At 44.7% G+C, this 14,115-nt stretch overlaps 1 protein-coding gene across 1 annotated transcript in view; it reads right to left on the bottom strand.

Moving 5' to 3' along the window:
* Positions 1-7,553: 7,553 nt before the first annotated feature.
* Positions 7,554-14,115, bottom strand: part of LOC116826823 (butyrophilin subfamily 3 member A1-like) — a 156,246-nt gene continuing 149,684 nt past the window's right edge. Inside the window, exon 6 of the mRNA XM_075071258.1 lies at positions 7,554-8,152. Coding sequence (XP_074927359.1) covers positions 7,626-8,152 — 527 coding nt within the window. The 3' untranslated portion in view covers positions 7,554-7,625. The remainder of the gene's footprint in view (positions 8,153-14,115) is intronic.

Below are 14,115 nucleotides of genomic sequence, written 5' to 3'. Positions count from 1 at the left end.
AAAAGAAGGAAAGTGCTAATTAAGTTTGCGGATGACACAAAGCTGGGAGGTATTGCTAACAAGAGAGGACCGGGAATCATCATACCAGCAAGATCTTGGATGACCTTGTAAACTGGGTAATAGTAATAGGACATGAATTATAGTGAAAAGAGCAGGTCATAGCTTTAGGGATTAATATTAAGAACTATTGTTAATAGAAGCTTGGGGAGGCATCAGTTGGAAGTAACAGAGGAGGAGCAGGATGCAGAGTATTGGTTGAATCACAGGATGACTTAATGAGCCACCAATGTGATATGGCCATGAAAAAAAGCTAATGTGATCTTGGGGATGCACCAGGTGAAGGTATTTCCAGTAGAGCTAAGGAGGTATTAGGTACCTTATACAAGGCACTGTGAGTTGACTTCATATGGATACTGTGTGCAGTTTGGTCTCCCATGTTAAGAAGGATGAATTCAAATTGAAACAGGTTCAGAGAAAGGGTTACAAGGATGATCCAAGGAATGGAAAATCTGTCTTAATGAAAAAAGCTTGCTTGTTTAGCCAACAAAAAGAGACGTTGAAGAAGATACGATGGCTTTCTATAAATATAATCAGAGGAATAAATACCAGGGAGGGAGAGGAATTATTTAAGCTCAGTAACCAATGTGGACACAAAACAAATGAATATAAACTGCCTATCAAGGAAGTTTAGACTTGAAATTAGGCAAAGGTTCTAACCATCAGAGGACTGAAGTCTGGAACAGCCTTTCAGGAGAGTAGTGAGGGCAAAAGACATATCTGGCTCAAGACTAAGCTGCTAAGTTTATGGAAGGAATGGTATAAAATGGGGAATAGCCTAATTTTGGCAACTATTGTTTTGGGACTACTAGTGGTATATATTCCAGTGGCTTGTGAGGATATTAGATGGGATGGGATCTGAAGTTACTACAGAGAATTCTTTCCATTGGTGTCTGGCTGGTGAATCTTGCCCACATGCCCAGGGTTTTATTGGGGTCAGGAAGGAATTTTTCGCTCCAGGGCAGATGGCAGAGGCCCTGGGTGTTTTCCGCCTTCGCTCTGCAGCATGGGGCACGGTCACTTGCTGGAAGATTAATCTGCACCTTGACCTTTTTAAACTATGATTTGAGGACTTCAATGGCTTAGACACAGGTTTGTTACAGGAGTGGGTGGTGAGATTCCTGTGGCCAGTAATTGTGCAGGGGTCAGACCAAGATGATCATAATGTCCGCTTTTTGACCTAAAGTCTATGATGTCTAAAGAGGTCATCTAGTCCAATTTCCTGCTCAGAACAGGACAACAGCAACTAAATCATCCCAGCCAGGATTTGTCAAGCCAAACTTAAAGAACCTCAAAGATGGAGATTCCCATCACCTCCTAGATAACTCATTTCCAGTGCTTCACCACTCTCCTAGTGAAATAGTGTTTCCTAATATCCAACCTAGTCCTCCCCCACTGCAACTTGAGACCATTGCTTCTTGTTCTATAGTCTGCCACCACTGAAAACAACCTAGTTCCATTCTCTTTGGAACCCCCCTTCAGGTAGTTGAAGGCTGCTATCAAATCACCCCTCACTCTTCTCTTCTCTAGACTAAATAACCCCAGTTTCCTCAGCCTCTCCTCGTAAGTCATGTGCCCCAGCACCATAATAGTATTTGTTGCCCTCCACTGGACTCTCTCCAATTTGTCCACATCTCTTATATAGTGAGGGGGCCCCAAACTGCACACAATACTCCAGATGAGGCCTCACCAATGCCCAATAGAGTGGAATAATCACTTCCCTCGATCTGTTGGCAATAATCCTGCTAATGCAGCCTGATATGTCATTAGCCTTCTTAGCAACAAGGACTCACTGCTGACTCATATCCAGCTTCTTGTCCACTGTAATACTTAAGTCTTTTTTTGCAGAACTGCTGCTTTGCCAGTTGGTCCCCAGCCTGTAGCAGTGCATGGGATTCTTCCATCCTAAGTGCAGGACTCTGCACTTGTCCTTGTTGAACCTCATCAGATTTATTTTGTCGCAAACCTCCAATTGGTCGAGGCCCAAACTGACTCTTGGTGTTTCTCTTAACGGTGTTTAACACATTAAGAGATGGAGGCAGTGGTGAAAGGTCCAGGGGCCAAGTTACATGTCTGAGGTTGGATCTAAGTGGTTCTGAGTGGGTCAAAGGGCATCTAGCTGGTGTCACTGCCATGGCTAGAGTGGGGAGGATTAGTCAAAAATTTCCCATCAGAACTTTTGTTTCTGACAAACAATATCTGTGTAATAACAAGATTTTGTCAGAAAACAAAACAGTTTCATTCTTCAGGAGAAATTTTCAGGTTTTGTTTTCCAAAAAAAGGGAGGAGATTGGGGTTTTTTCATTTTTTTTTTCAATGAAACCTGAAATTTTCTGCTGAAAAACCCTCCAGACCAGAACTATTTTCCAATCAGCTGTAAGGATGAACCCTGAATGAGGATGTAAGTTACAGAGGAATCATTTTAAAGGTTTTTGTGCTATTAGATGTATTGTTGTTATTTGTATCACTGTAGCGCTTACATGGGGATCGCTGCAGGAGCCAGATGTATCTCTCGAACCTGAATTAACTTTATAGCTGCACCTAGGCTGTATTCACCTAAACTCCCTGGTGTGTGTAGTCCAAGTGCTTGTCTCTGACATGGCCAGTTTCTTAGGGTTTTGGAACCTACATTCAACCTTTCTGACCAAGGACAAGGAGGATTTTAAAGACATTTTTTGGACTTTGTGTTATTGAATTGTTGCAAAGAACAGCACATCAGTGGTTCTGAGGAGGAAACTGCCTTTTGTTTGTCACATTGGCAGGCGGCCGGTTGATTTCGTTCTTTCCCATTCCAGAAATGACTGCCCCGATTCTGTGCAAGCTGAATTTTCCAAACTGAAAGCCAGTGTGTCCCCTTCTGGCACACAAAGACCTTCCCCATGTAGTTATCTCATATATTTGATGGATTCTTTCTATTAGGGTTTTGGCCTGCGGTTAATTTCCCCACTGAAGATCCAGTTTTGCATCTGCTACAGATTTGGGGCCGGATTTGTAAAGGAATCTAGGTGCCTTGTGGGATGTTCAAAAGCACCAGGGTGCCGAAAACTCACTGAAATCTGGCCCTTGGTCTAAAGTTGGGCTCAGTCACTATGGCCCAGATCCTGCCCTGCTGGTCTCCATGCTAGCAGCACAGAGCTCCACTAAAGCCAGCAGATCTGGCCACTGGAGGATTCTCTCTCTTTAGTGGAACCTGCATGATGGAGAGCCACCTTAGCAGCCCTTGTGCCACCCCCTTCCCAATAGTTGGTGCAAGGACTGTGACCGGAGAAGGGGAGAGGCTGGGGCTGCCTTATGCCCTGGTGATCCCCAATTACTGAAGTGTCCCTGTTGAGTTAATAGCAGCACAACATACAGCAGCCTCCACATTGCTCTAAATTGTATCAAGATGGCCCCAGGATTGGGGGATTACATAGGTGTTTAACACCCCCTTGGCAAGTCCCCTTTCTGAGTCACACACATCACTCCTTGCCCCCAGCTCAGGATCTGGGTCTATCACTCCTAAAAAAATATAGATCTGAGTCTGCTCTGACTTCCCTGGGTGTAAATCAGGGAAAACAAAAATAAAAAAAAGAATTTATGGCTGCTTTGCCTCACCACAGCAGCTGGGACATACCGGCCCACAGCTTTTATAGGCAAATGAGTTCAAACTGATTATTATATTTCACTCTGTAAAGGAACCAGGTAAAGGGTAATAGGCTAATCAGCATCTTGTTAGCACATCAGTGCTATCTAATTAGGAATCTAATTAACCTAATCTCTAAACGTAGAAAAAAGTTAAATAACTAAACAATTCATAGGTTCAAAATAAGTGGAAAAATGTATTTAACTTTTTATTTTTATCTTGGGAACCTTTTTTCATAGTGGAAGGATCAGTTGCATGATTAAAAAAATAAGCATTTCAAAAATAAAATCCATGCGCCAAACTCTACTAAGAATAACTCATGACCTGAGAGTGAATTCATTGGCTCATGGTCAGGGATTTTCCAAAAAAGTATTTTTTTAATCAGAAGATTCAGATTTATCAGACCCAAAACTTTTTATGGGAACAGGCTGATTCTGGAGGAAAAACCATTGGAATGTTTTTTCAGGATGTGTGTGTCCCAGAGTAACCACCTGGTCATGGCACTTGACTGGGAGGAGACCCAGGTCCAAAACAGGCAGAGCAAGGGCTTGAACCCACCATGAGGGTATTAGCTATTGTGGGGTGAGTCTCTCATTTTCCATGAAACATTTTGACAGGTCTCAGATTCACCCCTTTGTGGAGCAAATTACAACTCCCCCCAATTTTTTGTGGGATGGAAATCTACTTTCCAGCCAGCTCTGCTCTTGGTGCACGGCTTGGGTATTTGTAGGCATGCAACATTCATTTTCAGATCATACCCAGATCATGCACTAATAGGCCAATGGATGCACACATCATGGTCATGGGAATGATTCCAGTCTTCCCTTTATTTTTTTTCCCCATTCATGCGTGGAATGAATTTTGTTATGTGCATCAATATTGAAATAATGTGCAGATGTGAGCCACTAGTAGAAACACAAAACCTAAATATAGTTCATATCAGGGATCGGCAACAATTGGCACGTGGCTCGCCAGGGTAAACACCAGAACATCCCTTGGCCCACCCCACTTCCCACAGCTCCCCTTGGCCTGGAGCAGCGAACTGTGGCCAGTGGGAGCCCTGATTGGCCGAACCTGCAGATGCTGCAGGTAAACATACCAGCCCGGTCTGCCAGGGTGCTTACCCTGGGGAGCCGCATGCTAAAGGTTGCCAATCCCTGGTTTATGTTATAAAAAGTTAACACAGGAATAACAGTCACTGGTGCCAGCCAGGACAGATTAGGCCTTTTAGAACTCACTACTCAAATAATTACATTTAAGCATAAGAGAGAAATAAAATTATGAAATGCACAGAGCAAAAACCTAAAACAGCACTTAGAAAGAATAAAATTACAGAGAATATATGTGCACTGCAGGAAGTAACAACAACAGCAACACAAGTATGTGTTGGGAAGTGACTGTAAAAGAGACAGATTGTGTGTGTGTGTGTGCGCGCGAGAGAGAGAGAGAGAGAAAGACAGAGTGTGTGTGCTGGCTGCTGGGGAACTGCACAAGAGATCATGAGCTGTCTCTAAGCACAGTGGCACTCACCAGTCTGAAGGCTCCTTCAGGCCACAGCAGCTGCCAGGAGCTCCATCTAACTCCAGAGCTCTGTCCCCCTCCCCTGCTCTGTGGAGATGATGGGAGGGAGGTGGGAAGGACGACATCCTGACTTCAGCGGGCCAGGGGCATAGCCAACAGATGGGTCCCGGAAGCAGCTGGCCAGCAACTCTAATGCAGAGAGCAGGAGCAGTGCAGCAGCAGGGCAAGGGGCATCTAAACACTAATTGCCAGATGTCCGCGGCTCTGCTAATCAAAGTGTGCGGGACTTGATTAACTCTTGTGCGACCATGCAGGCATGCAGCTTAGAGGGAACATTGATTATAACTCTGAAAATGACTAATAAAAACATTCATTTTAGCACAAACAGAGGCTCAGAGCAGTTAATGCAACACTGACCTTGATTTGTTTGTAGAAATCACCAGATATTTTTAGGACAACATCCTCCTACTGTTTGAACAAAGGTTCGACACAACGAAGCAGAGGTAGAGCAGACCTGGGATGGAGCATCCCACTCAGCAGAGGCAGGTGCTGCGATTCTGTGACATCTTTTGTGAAGTGATGAAGAGTTTAGGGATGAGGAAGATCATAATTATCTCCAATGCTATAGCCCCTAACTCTGCCTTTCTGAGGAAAAAATCCACCCTGTGAATCTGAGAGCCAGTCCCATGTAGATGGGATTAAGGCTAGAAAAAAGAAGATAATCTAGGAGCAAATGCATAGAAAACCCCAGGAGTCTGTGATCAAATAATGGGGAAAAGTGAAGATATCCCTAGTCCTGCTTTAAATTGGGCCAGAATTCCTAGTACACTCAGGCTGCTTCACGCTGCACCTGTGTTCCAAAGTAGTTGTAATCAATTAGCCAGTTAAACTGGGTGCACAGCTGTTTGTCATCACAAAATGGTGCAAAGCAACCAAACAGTACTGGCAAAATCTGGCCCGTGGTACTGCAGTTTTGGGAGGTGCTTTATGGGAGCTCTTTACATTGCTGAGCTGTGTTTGGGCTCTTTTAAGAAGTTAGTTTCTTTGTACCTTGCTTGTGAAAAGAAACCCACCATCTTAGACCAGCTTCTTTCAAGTGTGCAACCCCATTAAACCCAATAAGTTTGTACAAGAGACACTAAGGGCTGGTCTACACTGGGAATTTACACTGGCAGAGCTGTCTCTCTCAAAATCCACCCCTCTGGGAGGCATGGCTATACTGACCTAACCACTCTCAGTGTAATCAGTGCTATGTCAATGGAAGAATTCTTCCATCAACCTATCGACTGCCTCTTGGGGAGGTGCATTATCTGTGATGCCAGTGGGAAAACCCCTCCTGCCAGCAAGGCAGAGTCTACACTGTAGCACGACGGCAGCACCGCTCCAGCCTAGCAGCTGCACTGTTTCAAAATGTAGACATGCCCTAAAGATGTGAATTAAAAGTGGATTAGCTAAACTGCATAAAACCCCTGTGTGGACACTCTCGTTAAGGGTACATCTGCATTTAAAATACTGACAAGTGGGAGCTATGTCAGTGGGAGAAACTCTCCCATCAACATAGCACTGTCTAAAAAGGGATATTAAGGTCATTATAACTACCTGGCTCCAGGATATGGAATTTTCACACCCGTGTGACATAGCTGGACACACATAGGTCTGTTCTGTAGACCAGACCACAAAGTTAAATCAGTTTAGCTTAATTCACTTTGAGTGAATTCTCAGAAGAATTCTATCTTGGTGGGAAGTGTCAGGAACACTGGATAACTTTACCGGGGAGGTGGGTGTGTAAAAATTGTGTCTATAGTGGAAAACTATCTTCAGTCTAAATTTTGTTCCAGCCACTGCAACTTCATAATACAGCATGATATCATCCCATGAAATATTCATGTTATCTATCTTTTTTATTATAGAGGAAAATGCTGAAATTAGCAATGAGATTCTTGTTATTTTGTCACCGAGGCAAAGCTATCAATAATAAAAGGGGGAGGGATAGCTCATTGGTTTGAGTATTGGCTTGCTAAACCCAAAGTGATGAGTTCAATCCTTGAGGAGGCCACTTAGGGATTTGGGGCAAAAAATCAGTACTGGGTCCTGCTAGTGAAAACAGGGGGCTGGACACAATGACCTTTCCAGTTCTAAGCAATAGGTATAGCTCCAGTTGTTATTATTATAGAGAGGATGGATGGTGTTTTCTTGTTTTTAACATCTGCATCAAATTTCCCCAAAACACTGCTAGTCAAATATTGTATTAGACAAAAGTCACAAGCAAAAAACAAATAAGAAATGAAAACATTTTATTGCAAAACATGTAATGAAGACAGCATGACAATGTATATTTAAAAAAGATTTTTTACATCAAAATACATTATGAAAATCTTGATTTCAGTTACACCAGTATAAAATCAGCATCAGAGTCATGTTATATTTATTCCTCTTTAGTTGAACAAATTCTTATTGTTGTTTCTTTGTGTGAATTTTTAAAGAATGGATAAACCTCTTCTGAGAATGAACAATCATTAAATGTGAACAACACAGACATGTCAGTTACATTGAAAAAAATCACCTGCCCCTCTTGGTAACTAAGGTAAACTCCAATTTTCTTGGGTTTTTTCTGCACTATGACCCGGGTCCATGGGTCTGTTTTTGCCCAATAATCTCTCCCACTCAGACCCAGAGCCCAGAATCCCTCTTTAGGGGACAAGGACAGTTTTCCTTTTCTCTGTATTGACTTTCTGGCCACCCCCAGGTCCCAATCATTGCTGCTCACAACCTCCACCTCCCAGTAGTGCTTTCCAGAGGAGAATCCTTCAGAGCCCAACACACAGACGGTTGAATCGAACCTCTCTGGATTTGATGGAACTTTTTGAGGTTGGACTTCATGTGTAAAACTCTTCTTATCCTCAGAAATGGAGAGGTTGGGGTGGGCTGTGATTCCATGAAGATTGATGTCATCTACAGGAAGAGAGTTTTCTTTTTGAGAATCACTCCTATAATGCCAGTATACACTGGAAGAGGAGTTAAATATACACTATGAGCTTTCTCCTGCTACCTCTCCTCATGCAAAGTTCTCAATGATTTCAGTGGGAGTTTTGCCTGAGTAAGGACTGCAGGACTTGAGCAGCACTGCACACTTGCCAATTCAATGTTGCATTGAACTCTGTCAGAAATGAGACCTGCGTGATATTTGCACAAAAATGAAAGTGATCCAGAATTGTTTATCACATTAGTACTCAAACTTGGCCAGATTCTGAGCTCAGATATACAGGTGTGAATCCAGAGTAACTTCACTTAAACTAACGGCCAGTAAAGTGCACCATCACCATCATAACTGAGAGCTGAATCAGGCCACTATGTGTCTAGTATTATGGGATGTTTTGTGTGGTACGAATGGCAAAAATATGTTTCCTATGACAGCTAACTATGATGAGAATATTTATCATAAAACACAGAATTGGATTATGAAGAGCTCAAACACTGGTCATGTCAACATACCCCTATTACCATCATTGTAAATAAATACGATGAATATAAAAAATAAAACATTATAATTGTTCATTAAACTGAAGTTTTACCTAATAATTCTAGGTTCTGTTCCCAACGCTGCTGCTGTGTGAATTGGGCAGGTCACATAAGCTCTCTGATAGTTGGTTATTACTCAGTAAGCTCAATACGGTGCCAACCTCATCAGGTGTTTTATAATTGCTTGTAAAGAGCTCTGAGATGGTCAGCAGAAAATGGCTGTAACAAGTAAATTATTATCTGCACTATCTTCATCATCAGATCACCATCACTGTGTCCTTCCTTGCCTCAGCATCATTTTAATCGTCTCCCTCTATAATTATTATAATTAGCAACATCACAGTCAGTCTCTGTTATCACCAGAGCCAATGATCCCACCACTGCCTTCATCATGATGCCCTCATAAACCTCACTGACTTGCTCCTGACCATGCCTGTCACCACTGCAGTCCCCTTCATGGTCCCACAACCACTGCATTATGATTCTCATTGCAGGCCTCATTCCTGCCACCACATCATCTGTGCCTTCTTTGTGGCCAACATCAAAAAGTTCTTCCATAGGCAGTTTTTAAAACCCTGCTCCAAGTAAACACTGAGGCCCAGCTCCTCAAAGGTATTTAGGTGCCTAACTCCCATTTGGATTGTTACCTTGGAGGAGCTAGGCCGAAGTGACTTGGGAGCACAGGTCTGTTAGAGGGTAGCTGGCCCTCTGAAGGGGTCAGGGGCCCAGCCTTCCCCTGACAGGCTCCACAAGAGGACAGAAGGAAGCTCAAACTCACCTGGGAGTAGTTACCTCAGTGAGTAACTGGGGGAAGGGAATTATGCAGGGAAGAACTGGGTATTGATAAAAGGTTAAGGGCCTCAGTGAGCGAGGAGCTCGTGGGGAGAAAAGCAGCAGCCAGAGAGGCAGAGGGATTGTAGAGAGAGGATCCCTCCAGCACACTGGGGAGAAGCTGCCTGAGAAGCCAACATGCCAAAGAGAGAGAAGCAGAGCAAGAGGTTGGGGAAGCCCCCAGAGCAGGAGCAGTAAGAGGCAGCTCAAGGATCCGCAAGGGAGAGAGAAGAATTGGTTCTGGCTGTTCCAGACAAGGACCCTGAGATGGAAACCAGTGGAGTGGATGGGCCCAGGTTCCCCTACCTACTCCAGCCAAGGAATTTGGAGAAAAAGACTCCAAAACATGGAGATCTAGGGCTCTCTAGCCCCACTTGAGTCAAGGAACTTAAAACTCTTCTTCCAATTCCCCATGATCCTGAATGTCTATTAAGGACCCAGCGAAAGGGCTAGACAATGAACTTGACAAATACACAATCGAAGGTGGAGGTATAAGGGGGATGGAGTCAGGTGATGTATCTCTCCATCCTGCCACAGTGGGGTGCTAACAGATATAGGCCCCATTTACAAGGCCCCATTGAGTTGCAATGATATTTGTGCTCTGAAATCACTTACGTTTTTTGAATATCACACCATCAGTCATCGCTCAGGGAAATCTCTCACTGGAGGCTGATTCTGAACTAATTCAGCAGTAACTCCATGCAGGTCAGTGGAGTTACAAAGGTGTGAAACTGATGTAAATAAAGTCAGACTTAGGCCTTGAAATTAGTTTAGGAGCTGAGAAGGACCTTAGGAGCTGTGTCTCTGATAAGAACAGGCTGTGTTTCTAGTTTGATTATAGTATCAAAACTGCTGATTTCCTTTATAATGGAATATATTCTAATGCATTGAGGTTCTCATGCTGCATCTATCAACATAGTATCAGCACCTGTATCCATGTGCTGTGTATTCTCTTACCTGAATTGTTCCGAGCCGTTCTCCATTCTGAAATGAAAGTAAGGAAAAAACTGACATTGAATTAAGAGAGGCATTGACTGCAAATTTCCTTCTTCCAGCAGCAGAGAAGTTCCAGTCTGAGGGCAAGTGAGGATGCCAGATGCATTAGGGGGTGATTCCTTTTGCAAGAGTAAATATAGACAAAAATGGCACTTGAATGGTCATACTCTCTCTCTCTCTCTCTCTCTGTGTCACACGCATGTGGGTTGTTCTGAGGTAAGATTAGAAATGAGGGCAGGGGTCATGCTCTGGCTAAGATCTGCTCTGTCAGTTCTGAACCTCCAGACAAAGCGTCACCTCCCCATATTACCTGATCTCAGTGGCTTTGATCTAACTCCCTCTTACACATTCCCCTCTCACTCAAACAAAAAATGAACCTTCCCATTAACACACACAGTGTTTCCAACCACCAGAGGCTGTAATCACAGCAACCCAGCTCCTGCTAGGCAGCACATAGAAGGACAATTCCCTCCAATGTGTGTCTACATTGCAGCTGGGAGGTGTAATACTCAGCATGGGTAGACATATATGTGCCAGCTCTGTTTGAGCTAATGCACTAAAATAGCAGAGTGACCACACTGGCTAGGGTTAGCCACATGAGTTCAAGCCACCTGAACCCTGGGTATGTGTTCAGGCAGCTAGTCTGAGCTGCTACTTGTCTTTCTGCACTTACACTGCTATTTTTAGCATGCTAGCTCGAGGAGAGCTGGCAAGTGTCTGTCTGCTTGCATTGGGAATTACACACCCCAGCTTCCTGTGCAACATTCTAATAAATCAGTACACACAGCTGTGGCTACTGGAGTGTTTTGCACTTCATATGGCTGTCATAGGAGATAGGGTCTGTCCCACTCTGTTAAGCAAGATAACTATTGCTTATGTCAATCCTCTGCTTATCATCCAGTTATCCTGCACGCCACGTAACCTTGTCCCGGTGCACGTATTCAGATTACTCAGCTCAAAGAAGTTAAACAGATCAAATTATCTCTAAAAGAATTCAAAAATGCATGGGCTTAGGGAAATAGCGACGTAAAGTTGTTTAACTAGTATAACAGCCTGCGTCTGCCTATAGGTGTGTCTTTCCCATCTGCGAATAGCCAGGAAGGGCATCCACTCAGCTGACTGATAATAAAAGTTGTACCTTTCTTGCCTCCTGCTCTTGGGGTAATGAATATGTCCAGGGGAAACAGCCCTTTGCTAAACAAAATGGCGACCAGATGGGACTTTCTCCCTAGGGGCGCTGACCGGGGCCAGGCGATTCGAGGAGTGCCACCCGAGCCGTTGGTTTCTCGGCTCTGGGTATCACAACAGCCGGCGCGTCGTCTCCTCTAAAGGAGACTCGCAAAGACACGGAAGCAAAAGACGCTTCAGAAAGAGGGGAGTCCGACTGCTGGACGCGGCCACTCCGGCGTAAGTGCTTTTCCTCCTGGGTTTGGGAATAACGTCCTGAATGTGGGTTGGATCAGGGAAACACCCCTAGCAGCCCGTATGTGGGAAGTTATTAACTATACTCAGTTGAAAGTCTGTTTTGTGTTCTTCGTTCCTTTAAGAAAGCAAGTAAAGCCAATGATAACTACAACTCCACTAATCGGCCTTTGAACAAACTATTTGACTTGGAACAACCCCAGGGATTGCTCCTGTTCCTAGGAGGAGTAATCTTGTTTTTCTTCTTAATGATGTATTGGAAACCGAAATTGTAATTGACTGAGGGTTTTGTGTGAAGTGCCACTGACCAGGTCTGAGACTTAAGCTGACTCCAGCCGCCCCAGGACTCCTGCGAGGGGAAATCCGATGACCAGGATATCTTGATTGCAAGGGAGGTCAGCCGAATCTCGTGACCTAGTGGATATTTGAGTTGGGGCTAGATCCTTATCTTTTGCTTTGTCCCGATAAAAATGGGGTCTGGGCAGAGCACCTTCTCCGGGACCCCTTTGGGATGTATGCTGGATAATTGGAAGGCGTTTAGACGCCAGGCTGATTATGGAATTGTATTATGTAAAGACAATCTTGTAAAATTCTGTACTCTTGAATGGACGACATTTGGGGTGGAATGGCCCGAGAGGGGGGACACTTAAACCAGAAATTGTACAAGCTGTACATAGCATTGTGACCCGGGATGAGCACTGGGACCAATATCTCTATATAGATATTTGGCAGGACCTTGTGGCCAATCCCCCCCCATGGTTGCAAAAATGTAGATCATGAACTATTAAAACCTTAATGGCCCATTCCTCGGTTAAGAAACCCTGTCCCCCTGTTAAGAAATCTTGTCCACCAGCTGTAATTCCTTCTGCTCCTGATCCTATGCCCCCTCCCCGTTTGTATCCTGGCCTCCCGGTTCTGGCACCCTCAATTAACAAGCCACCCCTGCTCTCCTCTGAAGATAAAACCTCAGTTGGAGAGATAAGGGGTGAGTCAAGTAAACAGAGCTCCTCCGAACGGGAGCCCTCTCCAATCTCTCTGAGCTCCCCGGTGTCTGAGCACACTAGGAGCAAGACTGGCCCAGGCCCAGTGATAGTCCGGCCCGGGCCCACTCCGAAGGGGAAGGTGTGGAGAATGACATCTAATTATAATCCTGGGGACACTCAGTTTACCCTTACTAACTCCTCAGGTGAGGATGACTCGATACTTCAAATGCCCCTACGGGAAATTGTAGGCCCCAGTGGTGGGCTCACTATGATATACATTCCCTTTACTACAAGTGATTTATATAATTGGAAGCAACAAAATCCCCCGTTTTCGGAAGATCCCGCCCCACTAACAGCGGTATTTGAAACTTTAATTACGGCCCATAACCCTACCTGGGGCGACATGAGGGTTGCTTTTAACACTCTATTGACCGCGGAGGAGAGACGTCTAGTTCTCTCAAGAGCCCGCGAATGGTTAACCGAGACTGGGAAAAACTCGGACGAGGTGGCTGTACTGTTGCCTGAGAGCGCCCCCGACTGGCCACACAATAAAAATAGCCAGGCTCAGCATAGCCAATACGCCACGGCCATAGTGCAGGGAATGAAACGTATCAGAGAAACCCCGAACTGGGCCAAGCTATATAATATAAGACAGGAAAAGAATGAAAACCCAGCTGCTTTTTATGAACGGCTCTGTAATACTTGTAAAAGATATACAGACCTTGATCCTGAGGATGCCAATGGGAAACGGGTATTAATCCCCCTTTTTATTGGACAGTCCTATGAGGACATTAGGAAAAAGTTGCAGAAGTTGGAGGGGGCATTGGGCAAAAATATAGAGGAGCTTTTAGAAATTGCCATAAAGGTTTATGATCGAAGGGATGATGAGGAGCGGAAGAAAGGGGCCCGCGTTTTAGCCATGGCCCTGAGGGAAGGACATGAAGAAAGGGGGGACAAAGTTAAGGGATGGCCAGGGCCACCGGGGAAGGGAAAGGGCCCTCGCCTAGGTCGGAATCAGTGTGCTACTTGTAGGGAGGAGGGACACTGGAAGAATGAATGCTCCCGGCGACAGGCCATGGGAAAGGAGCATAAAGATAGAACCCCACCCCGTCCCATCCTCTATAACAGTACAGGACTTTCGGGGGAGGGATCTTCCCCATAGGG

Source organism: Chelonoidis abingdonii, chromosome 11, assembly GCF_003597395.2.
Source record: "Chelonoidis abingdonii isolate Lonesome George chromosome 11, CheloAbing_2.0, whole genome shotgun sequence".
In the NCBI taxonomy this organism is placed as follows: domain Eukaryota; kingdom Metazoa; phylum Chordata; order Testudines; family Testudinidae; genus Chelonoidis; species Chelonoidis abingdonii.
The sequence above is the reverse complement of the archived record's forward strand: the minus strand, read 5'-3'. Positions and strand labels throughout refer to the sequence as shown.